At 44.0% G+C, this 25,630-nt stretch overlaps 1 protein-coding gene across 21 annotated transcripts in view; it reads right to left on the bottom strand.

The window, feature by feature from the left end:
- Positions 1 to 25,630, bottom strand: part of KIF1B (kinesin family member 1B) — a 118,204-nt gene that overhangs the window by 58,576 nt on the left and 33,998 nt on the right. For 15 of the 21 annotated variants that reach the window (XM_075839308.1, XM_075839311.1, XM_075839326.1 and 12 more), the window contains exons 3-13: positions 13,894 to 13,970; positions 13,506 to 13,685; positions 12,792 to 12,857; positions 8,481 to 8,659; positions 7,631 to 7,742; positions 7,274 to 7,351; positions 5,907 to 5,972; positions 3,718 to 3,735; positions 3,415 to 3,490; positions 2,692 to 2,770; positions 1,773 to 1,915 (exon numbers count right to left, since the gene is read on the bottom strand). In XM_075839308.1, coding sequence (XP_075695423.1) covers positions 1,773 to 1,915; positions 2,692 to 2,770; positions 3,415 to 3,490; positions 3,718 to 3,735; positions 5,907 to 5,972; positions 7,274 to 7,351; positions 7,631 to 7,742; positions 8,481 to 8,659; positions 12,792 to 12,857; positions 13,506 to 13,685; positions 13,894 to 13,970 — 1,074 coding nt within the window. The remainder of the gene's footprint in view (positions 1 to 1,772; positions 1,916 to 2,691; positions 2,771 to 3,414; positions 3,491 to 3,717; positions 3,736 to 5,906; positions 5,973 to 7,273; positions 7,352 to 7,630; positions 7,743 to 8,480; positions 8,660 to 12,791; positions 12,858 to 13,505; positions 13,686 to 13,893; positions 13,971 to 25,630) is intronic. The other 6 variants (XM_075839329.1, XM_075839310.1, XM_075839314.1 and 3 more) reach the window with 1 other exon arrangement.

The following is a 25,630-nucleotide window of genomic DNA, read 5'->3' as shown; positions in this document are numbered from 1 at the left end:
CTCATTCAGGCGAATGAGGCTATGGTGAGCTGCAGTACAAGACACGGAGGGCACATTGTTGGGTACTGCAGTGAGCACTATTCATCCCACTGATTGGTGGGGCTTATGTGTAAAACACACGATCAATGTTAAATCCTGGAGAACACGTTATGTTCCAGAGGACAGAGTATTTTTAAGGTTTACTAACTAACCATAAAAAGTAAGTTGCAGCGTAACCTTGTAACAATCAGATGCAATGGAATAAATACATTTCAACGCAATAGTAATAACATGAGCAGATATGAAATCATTTGTAAAAGGACAATTCACATCCTCCATGCTTTTCTCAGTCATTAGCGGTCGTTTCTACAATCGTAGCGTTTAATAATATCTGAGAAAAATACACGTAGAAGTGCTCACCCGGGATAGGAACAATTCTTCATTTGGGAAACATCTATACGTGTAAGACCCTTTCCCGACGAGCATTCATAATGCAAAAATATCACAATGCTCATCAAAGTGAGGGGGAACCTCTACTATGGTTGACTTAAAGGGGTTTTCCGCCTTCTGACAACTGATGATCTATCATCAGTACACGATCTGTGGGGGTTCGACACCCGGGCCCCCCACAGATCAACTGGCTCGGTGCGTCCGTGCACCGGACGTACATGCCGGAAGCACTTAGCTCCGGCCACGGAATAGCGGCCGAGCTGCAGTACTGCAAGTAAATGGGAGCGGACCTGCAGTTCTGCAGCACGGCCACTATGCTATGTATGGGGCCAACTGCTACCGGCTCCGTACAAAGCGTTATGTGCCATAAAATCCGGTGCCCACAGGCTACTGAAGCGGCTCATCGGTGCGGAGTCCAGGTGTCGCACCTGCACCGATAATGTACTGATGACCTATCTGGTGGATAGGGCATTAGTTGTCAGAAGGTGAACAACCCCTTTAAAGGGGTTTTTCCAGGAGTTGAAAAAATTTGTGTGACAGTAGGAAATGGGATATAACAAAAGTAAACAATACTCACTTGTGAAATCCCCTGCCGCTCCGGCCTCGACGTTCCGGTGGTCCCCGCTGGTCTTTGCTTACTTTTCTTCAGTGATGATGAGCTGTACATCCACATGACTGCTGCAGGTAATCACTGGCCTCTGCGGTCTCGTGGCGCATGTTAGAATCACAGCTGAGGCCAGTGATTGGCTGCAGCGGTCACGTGGATGTACAACAAGTCATCATGGGATTTAACAGTATTGGTTATTTTATCCCATTTTCTACTGTCAGGCTATTTTTTTTAAACTCCCAGAAAACCCCTTTAAAGGCAGTGTACACCTTCCAACTCAATTTTAATTTTTTTTAATTTATAAAACAATGTTTTAGGTGATTTTAAGCAACTTTTCAAAGGACTTTATTTAAAAAAGTTTTTTTTACTTATAAAGACACATGTATCCCGTATACAAAGAAGCTGTATCTTGACGTCAAAGCCGATTCTGGCAAGTCAGCTGTACTGATGGCTCGGCTGAAATTTGGTCCTGCGTCGCTGACACAAAGGATCCAGCTAATATCGATCACATCTAAGTTATAGACGTAGATGTGATCGGCTTTTAGCCGAGCCGTCAGTCCCGCTGACCTGTTGGAATCGGCAATTGAAAAGTTGCTTAAAATCACCTTAAACCTTGTTTTATAAAGAAAAAAAAAGAAGAAAAAAAATGTAGTTCAAAGGTGTACATAACTTTTAAGGTAAAATGAAGAGGAGACTTGTACGTATAACTTCTGGTGTATCTCCAGATGCTACTCACTGTCAATGATATCCCCCAGGCCCTGGGCTCGTAGGAGTTCTTTGAGACGGGACACTTCATCTTTAAGTTCACGCACCAATTTAGCATTGGGATCTTCATTGATAATTGCGTTACATTTGATCTGTTTGGCTCGATCTGCATATCTGTTATAAAGACGCCAGAGGTAATTATCACATATGGAAGTATATGGAATTATACACAATACAAGCAGCTGAGCAGAGGTTCGCTCATTTTTTGTGTTCAATGTAAATAAACATTGGAGATTTTTTTAATACGGTCTGAAGGTTAGACAGGATAAAACTAGACCAGACCGGCACAAACTGCGCCAAATTAATACCACTGGCTCCTCTCGCTAGACACTTTTCTCTTTATTATGCCATCTCATGGCTGGCGTACTTCAGACAGATATTTTGCGCCAAAAAAATGACGATGATTACATTTTGACAAATTCTCCACCTAAATTGATTTTGACCAAAAATATAGTTATCTCCTTGCACCTTCCCTATCCTCAGTTTAGTGATAATTGTGCCTTGAGCTAAAACAACAGACTGGTTGCTATAGATGCGCTGCCTGACAGCTCCACTGAAAAGACTCTGGTTGTTAGGCAATGTATCCCTAGTAACCAGACTGTCAGACATAACTCAGTTGTTCAGTTCAAAACTGGACTGACCTGGTTCTGACCTTGTCCAGTGGGGAAGGGGGAAGATCTGGCCATACATTCACCCTGCAGGGGCAGTTACCGTGGAAATGTAGTATTTCATGTCAGCCATTCTAATTAATGGCCGAGATGTAATGCACGGATAGTAAGGGTGTGCCAAAGTGAGAACGACTCTGTGAATGGCTCTCTGGACCAGCTCATAGTCGTGGTGTCCCGAGACAATCCCTTCAATATATCAGTGTCTTCCATTCATTCCCTCACCTTAATGTGCTCAGCGTTTCATCATAATTTATGTCTGCTGGACTCAGAGCTGCGACCATCGCAGTGCGAGAGTTTCCACCTAAAACAGAATATAACGATTAGGGTCCGTCAATTCGGTAGACAAATCCATTCAGCCCGCCATATTGGATCAATATTCATGAGAACTCGGCAAGTGACCAGTCGCTTCACTTAAAGAGGCTCTGTCACCCACCACATTATAAGTGGGTTAGCAAACGTTAGCGAAGTGTCAGGATTCTGAATAGACATCACGTCCTGGCCGGTAGTAATCTCTATTAAACTCTCAGGACACTTGAGTAATGTTAGTGTCTGTGTATGTGGCTGCACATAGTGATCTAGTAAGATCACTATGTGCTGTGTAAATGAATGGGGAGGAGTGTATGATGCTGATTGGACACTGATTGGTCAGCGTCATACACTCCTCTGTACAACACCCACTTGGTCTAAAGTAAAAACACGCCCAGTTGTCCATTAAGAAAGTAATTAGCATAAAGCTAAAATAGGTCATAACTCCGTAAAAAATGATTGTTTTTCTAAATAAAAAACCACTGCTGTCATGTACATGACAGCGCCGAACACATTATGTAGGAGATAGGCCACTTATAATGTGGTGACAGAGCCTCTTTAAGTGATGTCACTACTTCTTTAGGAATTTTGCCTCCAGAGCAGTAGTTCCTACCCAGACAGTGGCAATAGATTTTATACCTAAATTCTCACGCAGCAGCCAGGTCAGCACAGAATCTCTGTAGGGAATGAAATCAGACTTTTTCTTCTTTTTGCTCTAAAAATACAAAGATGATATTAAAATAATCCAGTGCAGGGGTAAGTTTTACACAATGGCTTCCAGTGATGATCTATGTAAACGTGTCAGTATCACATTGATATTATAGAACATTATTTGTGTGGTAGATTCCCTTGAACGTATGAATTTGGGAAAACAGAAGCTACATAGACGTCAGTATCCTGTACAACACCAGACACACTGTTGATATTGGGCGCTGCACATACCTTGCTGGGACAGTTGTCCTGAAATGACAGCATGGAGGAGGAGAACATAGACAGTAACATCAGAGACCGGATCCAAATACATATCTTACAAGTCATTGGGGCAGATTTATTATTCAACATGCTGCACGCCACATTTATTAACAAGGAGCTTGAAAGAGGGCGTGGCTTTAAAAGGAAGAGGGAGTGGTCTAGCGGAAAGGGGTCGTGGCTTAACATGGTACACCGGGCGGCAAAATTTTGCCACAAAAACAACAAGAATAAACTAAACCAAGCAATAGGTAGGATAAAAAAAGAGAAAAGTGTCTAACAAATCTAGCTAGATGCTCCAATTATACAGCGTGCTTTGATTCATTTGGCGAATTTTCTGATTGCCTGGTCTAAGATTACACGGTGTTTAAACTCAGCATTAATAAATCTGCCCCAATGTGTGTAACTAAACGTGGACTTCTAAATCTCGCACCAAGGAAAAGTTAAGCAAAAAGTCAAAGGGGCTCCAATAGAGTAGAATTTCATATGAAGCAACGCGTTACCGAGCCAGGCGGATTCCTTGCCCTGACTAGCGCAGCCCTGAAACGCGTTGCTTCTTAGATACAATACAGGATTGTTGACCTATACACCTAACGGTTATACGTTACGTTTCTCTGTAGCAGCGTAATATACCGGTACTATATATATTAAAGTTCAAGACAATGCAGCCTATGAACTCAGAAGGAAAAGTAGTGAACGTATAGGTTTGGTATGTGAGAGGTGCACTTTTATCCAAATTGGAAATTTCATAAAAGGAACTTCCTCCGTACCCCATAATATATAATATGGAACTGCAATATCGGCCGCTGCAGCAGGGAAACTAAATACTCAGTGGTTGCTCTTAGAGCCAAATCATAGACGATGAGGTGCAGGGTCCAGATTGTGGACTGCCTGCAGATGTACTCTGGGTAATAGGACTTCCTTGTGGTTTGTGGCTGGTCTAGCTTTGGATGATCACTACCTGCAACAAGAGCAGCGCTACTAGAAAAATAACACAAAATAAAAGCCTGGTGCACAACAAAAAATATTTTCCTAGACTAGAAAATTCTTGGTGTTGTCCGTGCATGCCCGCATACAACATCTGAACCTCCTGGAATAATGTGGGGATCTCTGTACCCAAAAGGGGCACCTGGGACACGTGTAGTTTGCGATTTAAAATCTCCCGGCATCTTAAGGTTACTTTAATATAGGGCATTAAAGTGTAACTAAACAACCTTAAACTGACATCTCTTATTGACATGTCTGAAGTTTTGATCGGTGGGGGTCTGAGAACTGAGACCCCCACCAATTGCTAAAAAAAAGCGGAAGAAGTGCTAGGGTGAGCGCTGAGCCGTTTGGTTTCTGACCAGCTTTCCTGAGAAAGCCAAGCGAGCGGTGTACGCTCTCATAGACTTTCTATTGACTCTGTACACAGCTCCGACGAAAGCGGATTAAAAACGAAGCAGGAGTGTTAATTCCTGGGGTCAGTCCCTTAAGAAGCCACACAGTCCTCAGTTTCCTTAACCCCTTAACGACATGTCGCATACTGGTAAGCGGCAGCCGTTAAGGGGAAGTATGGAGCGGGCTCACGGGCTGAGCTCGCTCCATACACAGCGGGTGAGGGCTGTGTTATACAGCCGACACCTCACTGCAACGGGCGGAATCAAAGATCACTTTGATTCCGCCCGTTTAACATCTTAAATCGTGACCGCGGCATTTATATTGTTAGAATCAGGGGGGCACCCCCTCAAACACACCATCGCGCCCCCCCCCCTAGCACGATCGCCGTTTACAGTGGTTGTTATGGCAGCCTGGGGGCCTAATAAAGGGTAATAATATATATATATAATGCAAATTGCTGCTTTTTGGTCACTTAGCTCAAAAAAAAAAAATAATAAGAATAATGTGAATACGTAGTTTTTACCCCCTGATGGTCGCCGTGAAAACAAAACTCCCCATAAAATTGTGTAATAGTTTTTTGACCATTTCACCGCACAAATAATTTTTTCCCAGATTCCCAGTACATTATGCGGTACAATAAATGGTGCCATGAAAGACGACAACTTGTCCCACAAAAAACAAGTCCTCGTATGGCAATGTCAACGAAGAAATAGAAAAGTTATGGCTTTTGGAAGGCGGGGAAGAAAAAACGAAAATGGTCTATAAACGACAATACTACTTACCACCTCTGCAAGAGCGGAGATGACTTTCCCCAGAGTGGTCAGAGATTTGTTGATATTTGCACCTTCCTGCAAAGACATAAAACATTATTTCTCGGTGAATTTCAGAACCACGCCGGCTGCCGTCCATTTATTTAAAGTGTACGTTTGACAAACTTCTGACATGTCATAGTGACATGTCAGAAGTTTGGATTGCTGGGGACCCGAGCACGGAAACCCCCAACAATCTCTAGAACGAAGCAGCTGAAGTTCTCGTGTGAGCGCTCAGCCGCTTTGTGTCTGTTTGGCTTTTTCCGGAAAGCCGATGTATCGGAGTACGGGCTCATAGACTTTCTATTGAGTCCGTACACCGATACATTTATTTCCGGAAAAACCCGAACAGACACGAAGCGGCTGAGCGCTCACACGAGAACTTCAGCTGCTTCGTTCTAGCGATTGGTGGGGGTCTCAGTGCAGTGCTGGTGTTCCCCTTTACCGTTTTGGAAATTCACCAAGATCACAAAACTCCACAAGATCTTTAAATACCCACGGGGAACAAGCTCAACAATTTAGAATCAAGTTCCACAAGAAACCATTACGTTTTTCTTGTTGCAATCACAAAGATCCGTGGTAAAGGCTGCGTGACAAGACCGCCATTAGCATGTGATGTGGTCGGAGCAGGTTAAACGCAGCTTGACGAGTGATGAATGAGCAGACCCAACAAACGCCATTGTATTCCCAACACATGATTATCACTCCTGAACGCTGCAGGCAAGGTGGACATCGATTCATAGCAGACACTTGCCAGGATCTCGCATTGTACAGCGGCATTCATTCTAATTTACATCTCAGACATTAGCTGCCGAAGGGAAAATCATGAATTGGGCTCCATTAAATATCCTGTCCTCCCTAATTAACCAGTCCCTTAAAGGAAAATTACTAGAAGTTCTGAAACCCCCTGCATTCCCATGACAACACTCCCTACCAACGTTCTAGTCTACTTCAACGTTGTCATAGAAATGTTGCATGGAACCAAATCACCATCCACATCAATATCCACATACTAACTTGCTAGAAAAGTAAAAGTTATATGGAAAATGATGCGAATGGTTATTTGATCCAAACAAATGTCACTAGGACCAGGCTAGTGCAAAGACAGGAAGTGTTGTCATTGGGACATAAGACTTGAGCAGGTGCCATAAGATCCTTCTACATACCAATGTCTTCATTTACACAACAGTCCGAATAATTCTACTTTAGGATGCGATTTATTCCGATCTGTGATCCAATATTGGATCCAACATGACCGGTTCATGTTGTGAACAAAAACAACTTTATTTCTGGGGCCATGGACTTGTGTGATGTGGATGTAACCAAGGAATAATACTCACTTTTAGTCGGGTCCCCTTGGCTCCCGTGGAATCGGCTCTTTCGCTCCCAGCCAAATCTACCAGGCTTATTTTACTGACCTGTAGAGGAAATAAACACAGCGGGATTAATGATACCATCAGATAATGGACGGGTATCCCCAAACCTCAAACCTCCCATTACATGCGTAAAGCACATGTAAAATTAGTTTTTTTTATAAGTTTGTACCCCCTCCTTAAAAAAATGGTGCTGCTGATGGTATCGACTGCAAAGGGATCACAAGACAAACTTTCAGTAGCCGGTGTTTGGTCTTGGAAGGAAAGCATTAATATCTGAGCACCGCAAAAAAGTCAAAATGACAGTGATTTGCGTCTGATCACCTTCTCTGTGGCGAGATTGGTTTCTATGTCGAGCCTCCTCTGGGTGAAGACTATGGTGAAGACAGCATGGGAGCGACTGCTGGTCTCATTCATGTTTGTGGCGGCCACAGTCCTGATTAAGAAATAACAATAAGTATTGTGAACACTGTACATTCATTACGCAGCCACATACATTATACAATCATAGGATATATGAGCTTTCAACCCATTCCATCATGGAAGTATGGATCCATTTGGATATTAATGAGTTTCTTGTCTGATATAAAGAATGGTCATTGATCGACCACAATAATGGGATCCTTAAGGATCCAAGCGATCAGCCTTTCTATCAAACAGTTACATCATAGATGTCTGTGGATGAAATGGTCACATATTGTCTAAAGTGAACAACCCCCTTTGAGGCCCTGTTCACACAGATTTTTTACACCGTTTTTGACGCTGAAACCGTGGCAAAAAACTTGCGGGACAAAGAAGCGACATGTCCTTTCTTCGGCCGTTTCCGTCTCTGACCTCCCATTGGCATTAATGGGAGGCAGAGAAAGCGCATTTGACTGCGTTTTTGCTTCAATGGCCGCGGCTGAAAAACGCTGCGAAACGCGTAGGTCAAAATTTGCCTCAAGATTCCTGAAGGACTTTTGAGCAGGATTTTACTGCCTGCAAAAAGCTCATTGTGAACAGGGCCTTGAAGAGCTTGTCTCACGAACTCAAGCCCTTATTGTAGTTTAGCCAGCCCAGCAATCAAATGATCACCACATATCCAGCGTCTTAAACCCCCTGCAATAAGCTGCATTGCCAGGGGAAGATGTGCCCAGCAAGACGAATATGCTAAAAGTCAGCCCACAGCACCCACCTGGCCTTATTTCCTGCATCCATCAGGTCAGCGATATCTGTGTATGAGGTCACTGCCAACTTAGACAAGTCTTCTACATAGGGCCCAAGTAGTGGGTGCTCCCTCACACGCAGGTTACCTTTGGTCTTAGGGTTGAGCAGGTCACGGACTCGCTCACAGTAAATTTCCATATAACTAACCTGTAAGAAACATCAGAGATTAGCATTAGAAAAGTCAGCGCTAAATAGGATTTCAAAACCAAATAAAGACATCAGATGGCAATACAGATAGTAGGTTCCGTCTGATCCTTAAGAAATGCTCAGCTCCAAAAATAAAAGGCTATGTCCCATTTGCAACCAATTTTATTACTTGAAGGCATCTAGACTAAAAGAACAAAGTACATTTTCAAAAAGTCCTATTAAAATATACTAGAATTTTGCGTATACAGCTCCTATGCAGATCTGTGTGCTGTCATGGTAACAGACTACACGTAAACAGTGTAGTCTGATCCTGCATCTGTTACTCTCTTCCATCTGCCCCCCTTCTACTGTCTGCAGGTCAAGAAGAGGGGGCAGAGGGATTGGAGTAACACATGACTCCTGAATCAGACTACACACAGGGATTCTTTGCAGTCTGTAACCATGGAGATGCATAGGTCTGCATAAAGGTTGTATACACAAAACAATAGGATTTTTTTTTTTCTACTCCAGACTATTTGCAGTATCTTCAGTTTATATTTTAGATGCATTGGAGCAATAAAAAAAATAAAAATATTAGCAAAAGTGAACATGGCCTTTACCATATGCAAACCAAAAGAAACCGCATTTAATCACCTCCACTGATACAAGCATCCAAATAGCGGTTACTGTGTACCCTCATTACAAAGCCCGGTGGGCGCAGCAAATTTAAAACCTCTCTTTTTCATTAATTATTATCTGGATGAGTAGAAGTCGTTTGGCTCATAAGCGCACATTAGAAATGTATGCATTAAACTTTTAGAAGGAAGAAATGAATAATTCACTAGGAGTTGGGATATTCAATTCCTTCATATAAGCAGTGGCGGTAAGCCCGAGATCTAGGAGCATCGTGAGCGTCGTTTATATCTGTGCATATGAAGTACGTGCGATACAGAATATCTAATCACATTCCATTATAATCTCCATAACAACTACTTCCCACAAAGCTTCATCTGAGCATTTTGTTACATTGTATCTGTGGCATATATATTGGGGGTAGACTGTTTTTTTTGGGCTAATCTGATGATCAAGTCAATCAATTTGCAAAGAAGCTGAGAAAGGGATTTGTTACACTGGTCATAGAGGCAACATCAAAGTTAAAGATCAGGACGTAAAAAGCGAAGCGGACGTTCACGTGCAGCCACTCCATCGAAATAAATAGAAGTCACGGTGTTTGCCGCCTGCTCAGAACATCCGATTGGGGGATTTGCCTATGACTCTGTTTCAGTTTAAGGTCCTTTCACACCGGCTATTTCGGCTGGTACAACGATCGACGATCAATGACACAGCTCGCTGATCGGCGCTCGTTTGCTCCTTTCACAAGGAGCCATGTATGGGGATAAGAACTCGTTACTTCGATCGCTCGCCCCATAAATTTCTACCATGTCGGCAGCACGTCTCTCTAGTTACACATATGATAATATTTTGGGCATTTAAAACGATACAATCAGCCGATGAAAGAGCGTTTGCTCGTTCATCGGCTGATCGTTGTCCTGTTTACACAGCGCACTGATCGGGAACGAGGGTTCTGTGAACGCTCGTTTGCCCAATAATCGGCCAGTGTTAATGGGCGTTTAGTGATTTCCACTACGATCCGTCAAACAATTAGGATAAGTTCAGACGTGGTGGATTTGTTGCAGATTTGTGGTTCGGATTCCGCACCGAAAATCTGTGGAAAATATACAGTACAATGTTATTGAATGGGGTTTTACAAAACCACATTCACCTGTAGCAGATTTTTCTGCTGCAGATTTGTGGGCATGCTGCGAATTCAAAAATTGACAGCATGCCCTTTATGTCTTTGAATTGCAAAGGGTGAAATCCGCAGCAAATCCAAGGGTGAGATCTGCTACAAATTCGGCCGCCATGTCAGAACTAATAATTGATGTATTTAAGTGCCATTATTAAACAATGACGCACCAGATAAGTATCTGAAAAAATTGATCACCAAAACAGGAGAACAATTATTCCTTCACAAATCCTGGCACAATATCTCTACGAATGGGGAGCCCGGACTGACACCATTAATAATCTGGAGGTCCGTCTTATTTGAAAGGATTGTCTCAATGTCTAAAACTTATAGAAGGAACAAGATGCCCTCGCTGAAGAGGTGATAGTCAGATATGAATATAAAAGGGAATCAATCCCTATAAATAATGTCTGTTTATTGGTGCTGACAAAGCAATGCTGAAAATAAAAATCCAATCTAAATCAAAGCCTCTCCCCACTGTACGCTGCATAGCGAGCCGTCATCCATGTCCCATTATGCTTAGAACTGAATAGTGATGTCATTAGGTATCTGTAAGGAAACAGTAGTAATCTATAATATAAGACAAGAATTACCCACAAACCTCTCACTGATCCCTCCAGGTGGGCAATCCTCTCTATAGCAGCACTGTATGTCATGTACAATAACCATTATTTTTTTTTTACAACTATGAACACGTTCTCCTTCACAGCCAAAAATAATTAAATGACAAAATCCTGGCTGATTGCGGCCACCACTAGAGGGAGCTTATTGCATACGAGTTCAATAGAAGTTGTATTTATCCATATGTAGTGCGCTCCCCCTAGTGGCGACTGCAGGAAGCCCAAACCATATTATTTAATTATATGGCCTGTGTGAAGGGGACAATGGGATGGAAATGATGTTCGTAGTTGGAAGCATACTTTAAACAGGAGTTATCATGGTCTCATTCTCCTGCGATACAACAGTGCAGTCCAAGTAAAACCAGGTGGTCCTCAAAATCCATACCCAAGGGAATAGCTGCATTAATGGCAATACGGTAACTTAAAGGGTTATTGTAAAGTTCTCCTGCGGCCAAACCTTTTCACACTTGTATCTAACTGTAATTGCAAATGATCTTGTCTGTATAGTATGAGCGTATAAACAAACATAATCTCAATGAATAATTCTGCAGCGATTAAAGGGCCGTAACGAATAGTCAAAAGTGCCCGTGACTCGGCATTCTCCATTAGTCATGGTCATTTCGCTGGTTGCAGGGTCCCGACTTGATATCATTACCCTGCAGTGACTCACAGATGACTTTAATTTTTTTTATCCGAGCTAAAGTTACACGTCTGACGTAGATGAAAGAACTGACCTTGTTATAGGAACCTGCAATTATCTGGACCCCATGCGAGCAGCCTCCCCCACATACTGCAATGACAAAACCTGCGTATGCCAAGAAAGCTCAGTAACCTGCCGGCGCTCCGAAACCATAAGGGATCTCCAGCGCCTTGTGAGGCGTTATCTGATATATAAATCGTATAAACTTCTCCCGACAGAACAAGAGGCCAGTGTAGGGATCACAAAGACCAGGGAGCATCGCCACCTACACCCTGCAGGCTTGTCAGGATATTGCTCTAAATGACAATTGCCCAGACAATTATTTCTGCAGGAAAACGTTCATTTCGGATTATTACACCGGAACAATTTCGAAAAAAAACAAATCCGCCATAATACCAGCCAATCAGATGTCAGCTTTCATACCATAACTTGCATTACAACAATAGCTAGAATCTGATTGGTTGTCCTAGGCAACACCAGCGTTGTCATAGTATTGCTTGTTAAAGGGAACCGGTCACGTAATACATAGTCATATCTGCGGACAGCATGTTATAGATCAGGAGGAGCTGAGCAGATTGATATATAAAGTCCTATGGGAAAAGCTTCAGTATAACTTGTATATTATTCATTTAAATTACTGCTCATTCTGGGCTTAGGAGTCCAGTGGGCGGTCCTACTCATTGATTGACAGTCTTTCCAGTATGAACATGCATACAGAGATAGCTGAAAAATCCATAGGACCGCCCACTGGACTCCTAAGCCCAGAGAGAGCTGGTATTTAGATCTATAAAATTACAAGTTACATTAAGGCTTTTCCCATACAACTATATATCAATCTGCTCAGCTCCTCCTGCTCTATAACATAACGCCTGCATTTCGTAATGCATTTTTAATGTGACAGGTTCCCTTTAAGAGTGGAGCTGTGTCTCAATGATATACAGTGCCTATAGGGATGCTAGAGAAAAAAAAAAAAGTATGACATGAAGACCAATCCATGGCCATGCGTGATGTCACGTGACTACTCACCTCTACAGAGAATGAAACGTCATCGTTGTTATTACAATTAATTTTTTCAAATAGTTCCTCACATAGCTGGGGAAAGAAAAAAACAGGAAGGGTTATAGAGGGAAGTCGAGGTAGAACCGTTCACATTGTAGCTGGTGCTGTCACTATCGACGTACTAAGCGGTGATCTCATCAGTTCTATTAGGAGCCAAGTGCTGCAAATTAATGTCTTCAATGTGCGTTCTTAAAGGGGCTTTCCATTTATGTCACTGGGAGCGGCTGTGCACGTGGTGCGGTCACTCTCCACTATAGTGAATGAGAGATAAGGAAACAGCCAAGTGCCCCCATCTTATAGCCCATTATCCATAATGCATGAATACATCTCCACTGGGAATCTTGGTATTTGATTGGCGAGAACCCCAATATTGATAGGCCGCCGCCTAAATGTCTACAAAGCGTAAATCGCTTTATAAAAGTGTCTGGATGCCCCCAAATCTAGAAGGGGGCATGTACGGTCTTCTTGATAAAAAATTGCACTATATAGATACAAGGATGGCAGCGTGGCACAGGGGTTGGCACAGTTGCTTTGAAATGCTCTTGACATTGGTTTGAAGCCTATCAGGGTAACATTTGCACCGAGTTTGTAAGTTCTGCGTTCTCTTTGGTTTTCTTCCTTGCTCTTTAACGGACTACGAAAACGTGCATAGAGACGCCAGAAGAAAAACCAACAATGTACCTGAGGTATAATGCCCGCCTGGGTCTCCTCCTGTTTACCCATCATGGTATAGGACTTGCCAGCACCTGTCTGTCCGTAGGCAAATATACAAACGTTGTAGCCCTCGAAGGCGTGTTCCAGCATCTCCTTTCCTATGTCATTGTACACTTGGCTCTGAGATGCAAAGCTGGGATCTTCCGGCTGCGTAAAGACAGGAAGTGACATCATCAGCGAGCGGACATGGGTGACCAACCCTTACAAAGCAAATACCGGCAGCCAATGCCATTACAGAAAATATCTAATAGTCATTAAGATCTCATGATAATCCAAGTGTCTTCTTCTAATGTCTTCTCCATGATATAAGGTCTTATACTGTAACAGCTGAACTACAGGCAGCATGGCCACTTACCGAGGTGTGGGACCAGTAGGAGTAGTCGAAGCTGAAACTTTTAGCTGGTTCCTTGGGATTCTTTGGATTTATAATACCTAGAAGCAGAAAATGAGAAGTGTGAGTTCGTGTAGAACCACGGAGAAGAGAGGGCATGAGTTATATACAGTTACCCTGCCCCCGACAGCGGAAACAAATTTACATACATTGGAAGCATATCGTCAACTTACCTGGTGCCCCTCTCCCGAATGTTCTAACTTTCGTTCTTTTCCCCCCGTTTTCCGCTCTCCAAGATGGCCACCGCAGTCTAGACTTCACTATGGAGAGCATCATTGGTAGTCTGAGACACACCTCCACTCTCTCCAATGGACCAGCGCTGGCAATGGGGGCCGTGTCTCAGACTTACAAAGACTATCTCCATAGTGAAGTCTAGACTGCGGTGGTCATCTTGAAGAACGGAAAACTGGGGGACGGAATGCAGGAACAGACCGGATCATTCAGCAGATAAGTTGACTATACAATGTATAGTCACAATTTTTAGGGGGTCACTTTAAGCAGGTACGAGAACCATGGCAACACTGACACCCATGGACCCAAAACCAGAGCACCACCAACACCCATAACCATGGCAACATTGAAAACAGCAAAAACCACCATGAACCTATGGAATTACCAACACCCAGAACCACAGCAACACCAACAGCCATGGACTCAGGATCAAAGCAACTGTGACACCCAGGGACCCAGGACCATGTTGCCACAGAAACCCAGGGACACAGTTCCACAGATCCACCGACACACAGGGTCCCCAAATCATGGCAGCACCGACACTCAAAAAAATACGGCAAAAATATAAAACTATAGGGACACCCATCTTCCAGAATCCTGGCACCACTGACACCCAAGGAAACATGGCACCCATCGAAATGAACTGCTCTTTGCAGCAGCTCTCCATTGTGATATTCCCTAAAACGCGGGAAGTTTTCACAGTAGTGTATCGAAAGAACCAGAACTTTCGGCTCTTGAGGCAAAACCAGGGATAAAATGTTTCTGTTGGTATTTTTTTAACCCCTTATAATAGTTCACAGTCTCAACAACATGACGAGGTTTATTCCCTATTGAAGAACGGTCATTGTCCGCAGCACAGCGAGGAGATCGAATGAAGCCAGGTAAGACGAGGTCTACCGGAAAATGACAGACGGCCAGAGGGATCAGGCCGCCCCCGGTATGTGCTAAGCTTCCCAGCAGATGTAGTGTCCTTGCGATTCCCTGGAAGTCTCAGCTCCACCAGAAATAGCCGTGCTGTCCGAATTGTAAGAACTATTTCCGACTCTGCCCTTTCAGGCTAAAAGAAGATTGAACGGAGGTATTAGAAGTTTAAAAGAAATGCTTAGATCCACACTTTCTATAGGCAAAGGCAACATGGGCGGAAGAGGGTAACAGAACGGTTTATTACTATTTCATCTTATTAATAATAATCTTTATTTACATAGCGCCGCATATTCCGCAGCACTTTACAATATTCCGTGTGTCCGAGGAGAGGATATGAGATTAAAGGAGTATTCCGGTTAGAACAAGTTACCCCCTATCCATAGAATAGGAGGTAACTTGCTGATCGGTGGGGGTCCGACAGCTGGTATCTCCACCGATCACGAGAACGGGGGTCCCGTATCCCCCGTTTGAATGGAGCGTCAGGTCGCTCAAGCGCACTGACGCTCCATTCATTCTCTATGGGAGCGCCGGAGATAGCCGAGTACAGCGGTCCCATAGAGAATGAAGGGGGGTGTTCGGGACCCCCGTTCTCGTAATCGGGGGATGTCCCAGCTGTCGGACACCCATCGATCAGCAAGTTACCCCCTATTCTACGGATAGGGGTTAACTTGTTCTAACCGTAATACCCCTTTAATAAAAGATGTTGATTTAAAGGAGTTGTCTAGGATCGGCAGCACCTATTCATATAAGCTATAGAGGCGTTATACATAGTGGGGGAGGGGTTCCAAGCCAGACAACCCCTTAAAGGTGTTCTAGGTTTACTATACATACTAGTCACATATCACTTCCCACTACGCATCAGGGATATTGTTTTATTTAAATATTGCCCTTTGTGTTAGGGATGAGATACATTAGATACGTCCTCAGACAGCGGTGGATGTAACAGACGAGCTGCACTGACAAATAGACTCCACCAATGACACATTACTGGCATTATAACCCCGTAATGATATATTTATCAGAGAAGGAAAGCGAATGACAAAGCTCCACAATAAATGTCATCAACCGGTAAATCAGGATGAATAAAACTTCATGGCGTAACAAGATGGACGCGGTCGTTAATTCCACATAAAATTTGCAGCCCGACCGCTGACTCCTGCGAGGGATCTGTGCAGGCGACACGGGATAGTCAATGTCATACCACAGCCGGCCTGTACGCTCCCAATCAGATCATTCCTCGCTCTTCTTACGTCTCACCGGACGGCCCAGGAAATAATAAATGAAGAAAGCGCATGGGGAAAAAAAAAAAAAATGACAGCTGCTGCAAATTTTGTTCCATTAACCCCTAGTTGTGCAGGAAAAACCTGGAAGCTTATCAAATAGAGACACTATACAAATTCTTCATCATAAACCTGACTAGAGACTAGACATCGCTCATAGTGCTGCTCCTCCTGCACAAGGGACGGTGGTGGTGGTGGTGGAGAACTTGTGCCACATGAACTTTTTTTTTAAGCAGTTTTGTTATGTGTCTCCATGGTTACAGACTACAAACAAGTCTTGTGTAGTCTGATCTTGCAGTCATGTGTTACTCCACTCTCTCTTCTTGCTAAATACAGATATTAGGCTTCGTTCACATCTACGTTGGGACTCCGTTCATGGGTTCTGTCTGAGTTTTCCGTCAAGCGAACGCATGAACGGAACCCTGACTGAAACGGTTTCCGTTTGAATCACCATTGATTTAAATGGTGACGGATCCGATGCAAATGGTTTCCGTTTGTCATTGTTGTGCAAGGGTTGCTTCGTTTTGAGGGAATGAATAGCGCAGTCGACTATAGTATTTATTCAGTCAAAACGAAACCCTTTGCACAACGGTTACAAATGGAAACCATTTGCACCGGATCCGTCACCATTGAAATCAATTATGATGCAAACCTATGGTTTCCGTTTGTTGCAGTCAAGTTTCCGTTCATGGGTTCCCCTGACGGAAAGCCCAGACGGAGCCCATGAACGGAGTCCTGACGCAGATGTGAACGAATCCTAACACATGACTGCAGGATATTCCAGATTTGTACAAGGTTCACATGAACTCGCATATCGCGTGCTGACATTTTGTACCAGAATTCCTGCAGTAATTTGGCCCCAAGTAAAAGATTGTGGAGACTGCGGCTACATGGACCTTGCGGTTTCTTTTTATACACTATGTCCATCGATGAACGAAGAGTCCACGGAACGCAGATAAAACATCGCTCGTCCCGGAGATTGATTAGTCCGTGTATACGAGATCTGCTCTGAGGGACCAAATCACTGCAGGAGATTAACCACGTATATAAGTTTCAACCAATGAGAGATGAAATCTGATTAGCTACTTTCTGTACTCCAAAATATTGTTTATATGTAGCGAATTCGAGGCGGAAAATTTCCATAGCAAATCCACTGACCGCCGCAGGGAAATCTGTAGCAGCAAACCTTGTGACAAGTGTCTAAAAAAAAACACACGCTATACTCACCTCTCCCATGGCAACACTTTAATGGTCCTCCGCCGGTCACTATACACCCGGCCTCCAGCGTTACATGTGATTGGCTGTTATAGACATGACCGGTCATCCCTGGAGACCAGATATATAGACAACACAGGGGACCAGGGAAGCCTTGCCATGAGAACGCCAGGAGAGGTATAGGGTTTTTTAAATTTTAAACAATTTAGACTTGCAGATTTTGCAAGTCTAGATTGTTTAAAAATGGGCAACACTTTAATTTGGTTGCAGATTTCTTCTTTCCTATTGAATTCAACGGGGAAAAAAAATGTTCAAGAAATCTCTGTGCCAGGTCAATGTCTATGCGGAAAATTTCTACAGCTTGTGGGTGATATTTGTTCAAATCTCATCCATTTTGCTGCTACTGTAATCCGCTGCAGATTTCCTGTCCGCAAATCTGAAAAGTATGAACGAAACATTAGGATCGTCAAACTAGGCCGCAGCCGAAAAGGTAAATTAAAGGGGCAGTTTTCAGTTTCGCACCTCATTGTGACCAAAATAGAATAAAACAAAGGGAAGGTCAATGAGTCTACAATAAATGTATCAATCAGGTGTCGGTCAACACGAATTGAGAGTGCGGAACTGTAATGTAACCAATTTCTATACGATTTGATACTTCGTGACAGGTCAGGCCTGGCCTAGCCGGACCCGTCATCACACAGATAAACATGGTGGACGGCAGTGGGGGGTATAAATAGAACCACGTTACCCTGACGCTGGGTTGCCAGGCGATAACGTCCCTCCCCGGGGGATATGGTAGCAGCTGCAGGGGCTGGGTTTGAAGGGATTAGGGATAATGGCGACTCACAGTGAACATTCTGTATCCAAGCACGAGAGGTGTACGATTCCTCCCAAACACAACGCCTCACTATTTCCAATTACATCGGACTCATTCGCAGCATCAAGGACTCTGCGCCATAATCACAGGCTGCGTTATTTAATGACATCTCGCATTGTCGGCCAGTTTGATAAGGTGCGTTCAAGGGTCTATCCAACCTCAGGACAAATCCCATGGCCAGTTAATCAAGACTATCCGCTTTTTCTACGCCTCGAACCTTCCAGGTTTGCATATATTAAAGGGGTTGCATCAGTTGCGCAGCTATAGGGGTTGCAGCATTCGCAATTGCGACCGAGCCCCTGAAGCCACACGCCCAACGTCTGTCCCCAGAATTAGTTACTGTAGTATCTGGGGCCTATTTAGTAAACTACACGGGCCCCTGTTACTACAGTAACAGTATAATTAACCTCCCCTCGCTCCGGGGTTGGGTCCTCCTCGGGTGCAGCGCTGGGTCCCGACGCGGTCAGAGCGTTGTATGCGCAGCGCACATAACATTGTGATGCTGAATGGCGTTAGGATCCAGTGCTGCCCCCGGAGATGAGGAGGACCCGATTCAGCAGCAGGGAGGGTCAGTACAAGGATACTCACTGCTAGGGCCCTGTATCTAAGCCTATCATGTGTGATACTTACTGCTGTATCTAAGCCTAAAACATGTGATACGGTCTGCTCATCTGATGAATCTAATCCGATCATGTGTGATACTGAGGCAATAATCTGATATCTAACCCTATCCGTTGGCGTAGCTATAGAGGTCGTCGTTCATCTATATATCAAATTGTATTATTTTATTTTTATTAGGGGGGGGGCAAACATGTCTTGTGCCCCTGGCTGCTAGGAGACCCAGCGATGCAGCTGAAATTTACAGGTTGACTGGGACCATCAGCCATGAAGCATGAAGAGGGGGGGGCCCAAGAAGAACTTTTTCACTGGGACTCATGGGCCTTTAGCTACGTCCCTGGGTTGCCTGCACTGAACGACTCCATTTTTGGTTCTGTGCTTCCCCCCACAAAACCAGGTGATCTCATGGGGGTCTTACGGTAAGGCTGGATTCACACGAGCATGGTCGGTCCGTAAAGGATGGAACGTATTTCGGCCGCAAGTCTCGGACCGAACACACTGCAGGGAGCCGGACTCCTAGCATCATAGTTATGTACGACACTAGGAGTCCCTGCCTCGCTGCGGGACAACTGTCCCGTACTGTAATCATGTTTTCAGTACGGGACAGTAGTTCCACGTAGAGGCAGGGACTCCTAGCGTCGTACATAACTATGATGCTAGGAGCCCGGCTCCCTGCAGTGTGTTCGGTCCGGGACTTGCGGCCGAAATACGTTCTGTCCTTTACTGACCGAACATGCTCGTGTGAATCCAGCCTTAGGAGGACCGGCTGTAATTGCCGGCTGCTGTTTAATTGTTCTTAGTTACATGCGTCCCATTAAAATCAATAGGAAATAAGCCCCTGTAAGTGTCACTTTAATATCTTCAGTTCTGATGAGTGAATGCAGCTTTAACACGCAGATATACAGACGTGACCGATGGCTCCTTCACATAAGCCCACCCATATTCTGCATTGTAATATCCCTTTAAATGCGTATGCTCTACCTTGGTACTACAGGCAATGTCCCAGCTATCAGTGTTATATCACAGAGGATGCGCTTTCTATGGATTTGCTTCCTAGCGCACGTCTGATGACAGCGTTGCTATGTTTAGATTGCTCGGTGCGGTGCCGTGGTGAAAAATGGGGATGTGGAGAGGGAGTTTCATCCGCCGGAGTCGGCCGCAGCAGATCCCTTCTTAGCGGAGCTGTAATTATAAAACTCTTGTTTGCAAACAAAAGAATAAAAGTTTCTTGAAATCTGTCACCTCGGTTATAATTAAACGCTCAGCGGCGTGAGAAGCTGCGGAAACCACCAACTCCACACTGATTGTATTATACGCGGCCCGGTTCTCGCAGTTAACCCGTTCAGTACCAGCTGCATTCCAAAGCTCGTGCAGATTTCAGTATCCGCCAGTGTTTGGTAATCTGAGTGGTTTCCATTACCTTGACTTATGATAAAGCCGTAGCAAGAAGCGCGTGGAGAGTCTCACAAGAAACCGGACTCTAAAGCGTTTATAGGAAGTGGCTTCTCTGTGAATCCCATAAAGCAGAAAACAATGGAAGCGGACGTAAGCGGAGCCCCCTGCGGAGCGGAGAATTTAACCAGGGCCGCAGTAGAGGATGACCGCGCACATTCACGTAAGGGTCCAGCGTGTTTATAACTCTTTAATATGCAGTTACAAGGTTTATTAGAAGACAACCTATATACATAATTCAACAGCTATAAGCCCCCGCTCCTGCAAAAACATGTGTTGCTTAGTAGCTCATGCATGTTATATAATTGGAATAAATGGAGACGAGCGGCAAGCAGACATCCCTGTTGCCGCTTATCTCTTGGGAAACACAGAATCGGACAGACAGAATCCAAACGGTTTGCTCTGATATTCCCTAGAGATCAGACTGTCTGGCTGCCCCCACAAACACAGATTAGTCTATGGCCTGCTTAAGATAATGGGTGCACTGTCATCCAATAAATGCCCCTCTGAAGTGGTAATTCGGGAGCACATATAAGGAGCTTAGTGGCGGAGGGTATTGCATGCACTAGATCAACACTATTGGGGCATCTTATTGCAGCAGTCGGACCCCCGCAATCAGCTCAACGCTTGGAGAGAAGACACAGATAAGAGGGTTAGAGGAGCCATGTTAATATTACCGCCCCGCACTCTTGATACATGGTCCATTTGATGTTAGGGGGGGGGGGTCTAACAAGCATGGTGCCGCAGATTTATGGCTGCATTAAAAAATTTCAAAATCTGAGCTCTGGATGTGACTAGAGTAGAATACATGAAGCAACTCATTAATGGTTTAAATGGCTATATATGTGAGCACGGTGACTGGTCTGATCATCATCATCATCATCACTGGGGTAAAGTGTTCCTAGAAAGAAATCTAATTTGGGAGACTATTAAGAGGAAGCAGAAAGGAAAACAATGCTTGAAGTTGACATAATTACATTTACCCATAGTACACAGCTACAGAACTGGAATAAGCAATAAAAATAAATGACGCATCATGTGAAAGAGCAAATCATGACGTTTATAAAAATGTATTTGTCAGAATTGCAGATATTAAGGGGAAAAAAGGGAAATCACGTAATGCATAGCAAACATTCTGGGGATCGGTCATCAAAAAGAAGGGTCTGTAAAAGACGTCCAAGGAAGAGGGGTGCAGCACCCCAATCCTCTAATCCATGGGCGTTATCCTAATAAAGAAGCCTGAACCCTCTCTGCCAATCACAACTCGTGAGAGGGCTCATGTTACCTCCTTCCAGCTGCTAAAGGTGGTGTTTTGATTGGCCGAGGGGATTTAAACCCCCTCATAAGCTTACGCGTTTTTAATCTTTTGACCCTCTGGCAAAGAAGGATCAGGGGGCTGTTTAGTGGGTGCAGATGAATGCTCCACCAGCATCACATAGCTACTTGTAGACCATAAGACATAAACCATAAATCTATGAATTAAGTGGTGAGGTCATCGCTTTCAGAGGAGAACAGATGACATCATCCCATCATCACTGCTATACCATGACTCATTCCTCCTGTAGAAATTTAGCTGTCAATGACAAAACCCACATAAGCTGCAGTGTGTACCTCCTCCTTTATAGGAGATCTTTAATATAACCAAAATGGAGATCAATAAATGAATGTATGTTTCTTTAAACGCCGGCTGCAGGTAAATCCACTCCAGACACAAAGGAGACAGATGAAGAAAACGATATCCTACAGTATAAGGAATAGGAGCAGTGCTGAGCAGATGGTGCGAGGATCACGCAAAAAACTCTCGCCGTCTGGGGCTGGTTTAGGGGCCCGGCACGAACAGACCTCAAAACATCCTCAATCTGGATTTTAGGGGGAGGGGGGGCCGTGTGAACTTGAAGCCAACTCTGTCTAATGCCTGAAAAGCAGATGTAGGTCACTGGCACATTGTGATACTGAGAAAAATCCCTCCAAACCAGCAGTGATGGAAAAGAAAAGAACAATGCTATAGGAAGGAGCAAAAGTGTGTGTGTGTGTGTGTGTGTGTGTGTGTGTGTGTGTGTGTGTGTGTGTGTGTGTGTGTGTATAATTTATATTTATTTACTTTAAATATTATACATACACACAAGTTACGCAGGTTTGGGCGCAGACCCTTCAGTAGTAGCCAGAAAAATAAATATTATTAGTAATATTAAAAGGAGTTCTCCGCTTTGGACAATCCCTACTTGTTAGAAGGCTCCTTGGGCAATAAACTGATCACAAAGTCGTGCCCTGCTGGAACCCCTAGCGATCATCTGTGATCTGTCGGGACACCTGAAAGTAAGAGTTTAGTTTTCCTGCAGCACCACCACAGGGGAAATGAGGCATTACAGTGTCCATTAATATCAATGTGTTGTCTGTGTAATACAGGACAGGTCTTACGCTCTATGTAACCGCTCTCCACTCTGCCCGAGAGATAAGGATCATGAATAGATGACCCCCTTACTTTAACGCAGAACGCCCTAATAGGATGTATGACAATGGGTTATCTAAACTGGACAATCCCTTTAATGCCAGTGTAGACGTGATGATGGGGGACGGGACCATGTATAGGACATAATATAAAGAGCGATGCGAGGCACGGCAGACACTGGACAATCTCCTGGAAGTTCACAGTCACTTTCCAGGGATGAAAGGAAGGAGCAGCGGCTCCAGGAGAGAGGGAGATGAATGAAATCTGGAAAGCTCCAGGAATGCAGCGAGCAGCAGAAAATGCTGGAAAAGCTCCCTCTCTCCAGCTGCTCGCTATAAATACCGTCTGTGTAGTTGGTGAGCGATAAGGCCATATATATACATGGAGAATCCAGGAGAGACAATGTAACTCGGCTCCCCTCTGCTACATCCTGTACATTGCAACACACAAAGTGCACAAGACGGATTCTACCAGTAAAATCTGATTAAAAACATATAAGTCGCATCTACAGCAGCCCCACTACAAAGTGGAGAATAGAGAACGCATATACGGTCAGTGGTATACAGTATATATATATATATATATATATATATATATATAAAGCCAACATACGCGACGTGTAATGCCCGCACGCTTCACTAGCACAAAGGATTTCAATAAAGCATGGAAAAACTTGTGAGAATTTCCAGAAAGTTCAGATTATGTTATATACCAGTCTAACCCATGCACCTAGAAGTCTGCTGTTCAGGCTCATCGTCGGCTCTGTTCACATCTGCGCCAGAGGCTCCGTTTGCCAATGCCGCCAGATTTCATTGGAATGATACCACTACATACAACGCTATTCTTCCCTTCAAAACAACGGAAACGACCGCACAACCCGATGGACCCATAAAGAACCAAAACGCGTAGGTAAACATTAAGCATCCATATATTATATATACAAAGTCACATGTCATACATAGATGTACATACATTTATATACACGCACTCTCATGCACTCGCCAATACCACGTATGGTCCATATAACGTCCATGACGCACCGTATGCTCCCACCAGAATCAGGGAGAAAACATCCGTAATGCTGCATGCCACGTATGTAAAATCGGAGGCACATCAAGGTACAGTACAGGCATATAGCAGGCTATGGACGCTGTAATTCGGGATGCCAAATGTGGCAGCAATAGTCAAGATTTAATGGGAGCACCAGACGATGCCACAGGTGGCATTCGTGTGCATGGCATGATCATGTACACATATTTACTTACCCATACAGTCACACTGGCATAGATCCAACCCAAGAAACATGGCAAGACTGATAATTACATGTTGCAGCACACACCCGGACATATACATAGGCAGGAAAAATAGGAAAAAAGGGACCACAATGGCACTGCTAGTACTACAAACAAAAGTTCATGTTTAATAAAGGATTAGACAAATAATTAAGCGCTACGCGTTTCAACGCCGAACTGGCATCTTCATCAGGTGAATGATTCGTTGAAACGCGTAGCGCTTAATTAATTATTTAATCCTTTATTAAACATGAACTTTTCTTCGTAGTACTAGCAGCGCCATTGTGGTCCTATTTTTCCTACCTATTCACCTTTGGCAACTCCTTTTGTTCGTTGTGTACGGGACCGGGCAGCAGCTTTTCTTGTAATACATTTACCTTCACATAAAGTGTTGTACCTGCCAGTACTTACACTTTTAAGGTGAGCACAAATTTGGTTTCTTGCTCTCTCATATCACCATGTTAATCTGCACTATGTGGCGCCGTGTCTCTTTTTGCCTGTTTTAGTAGATATATACAAAGATGGATAGCCAAACATTCATACATATAGACTACAATACTCCGGGGCTTGATGTGCAGACATTCCCATACAGTCATTTAATACAAAAACACCAGCTGAGCGTGCAGGACGTGTATCAGGAAGGGCACAATGGTGAGACGTACAGGTCAGGGGTCACATAGAGAATATTATTACATTTAACCAACGCGGAGCAGAAACATCATGAATTATTACACCGAGTGCAACAAGGAAAACAGAAAAGTATTCCAGGAATGGTGGCAAACGAAGTCACGTCAGCATGTGGCGCCTGAGCAATGTGAGCAATGTGGGACCCAACACAATGGGGGATATTTCTACATCCGCAAGCTGTCCATGGCAACCTGTCACTGGAAATGTAAGCAGCACTAGACGGATCCCATGCGATGCCTGATGAAGACGCTGGTCCGGCGTCGAAACGCGTAGCATCCCCTGTAATTATTTATTAAACCGTTATTCTATACAAGCAGCGCCATTTTTTTCCCGTTTTTGTAATTTTATTTCTATGGTGATCTAAGGTCAGTTCTGTAAAACCACGTGGGGCTCGGGTATTGCGGTCGAAATACAGTTGCTAAAATGCGCCCACTTTGGCGCGGTGTGAAAACGACTTTAAGCAGGACTCCACTAATCATATTGATAATGTTTTATCCACATGATGGAGCATCAACACTCAAAGATAATCTAGTGGGTGAAATTTCAGGCATAACATGGCCCCTAAAAGTGCCAATCAGGGATCCAGAAGAAGCAATTCCCACCTAAACCCTTATTCCAATTGAATTTTTTTTCTCATAGATATCAGAACGTTGTCAGCGGATCCCATTAAGTTCTC

This window comes from Rhinoderma darwinii, chromosome 10, assembly GCF_050947455.1.
Source record: "Rhinoderma darwinii isolate aRhiDar2 chromosome 10, aRhiDar2.hap1, whole genome shotgun sequence".
Classification (NCBI taxonomy): Eukaryota; Metazoa; Chordata; class Amphibia; order Anura; family Rhinodermatidae; genus Rhinoderma; species Rhinoderma darwinii.
The sequence above is the reverse complement of the archived record's forward strand: the minus strand, read 5'-3'. Positions and strand labels throughout refer to the sequence as shown.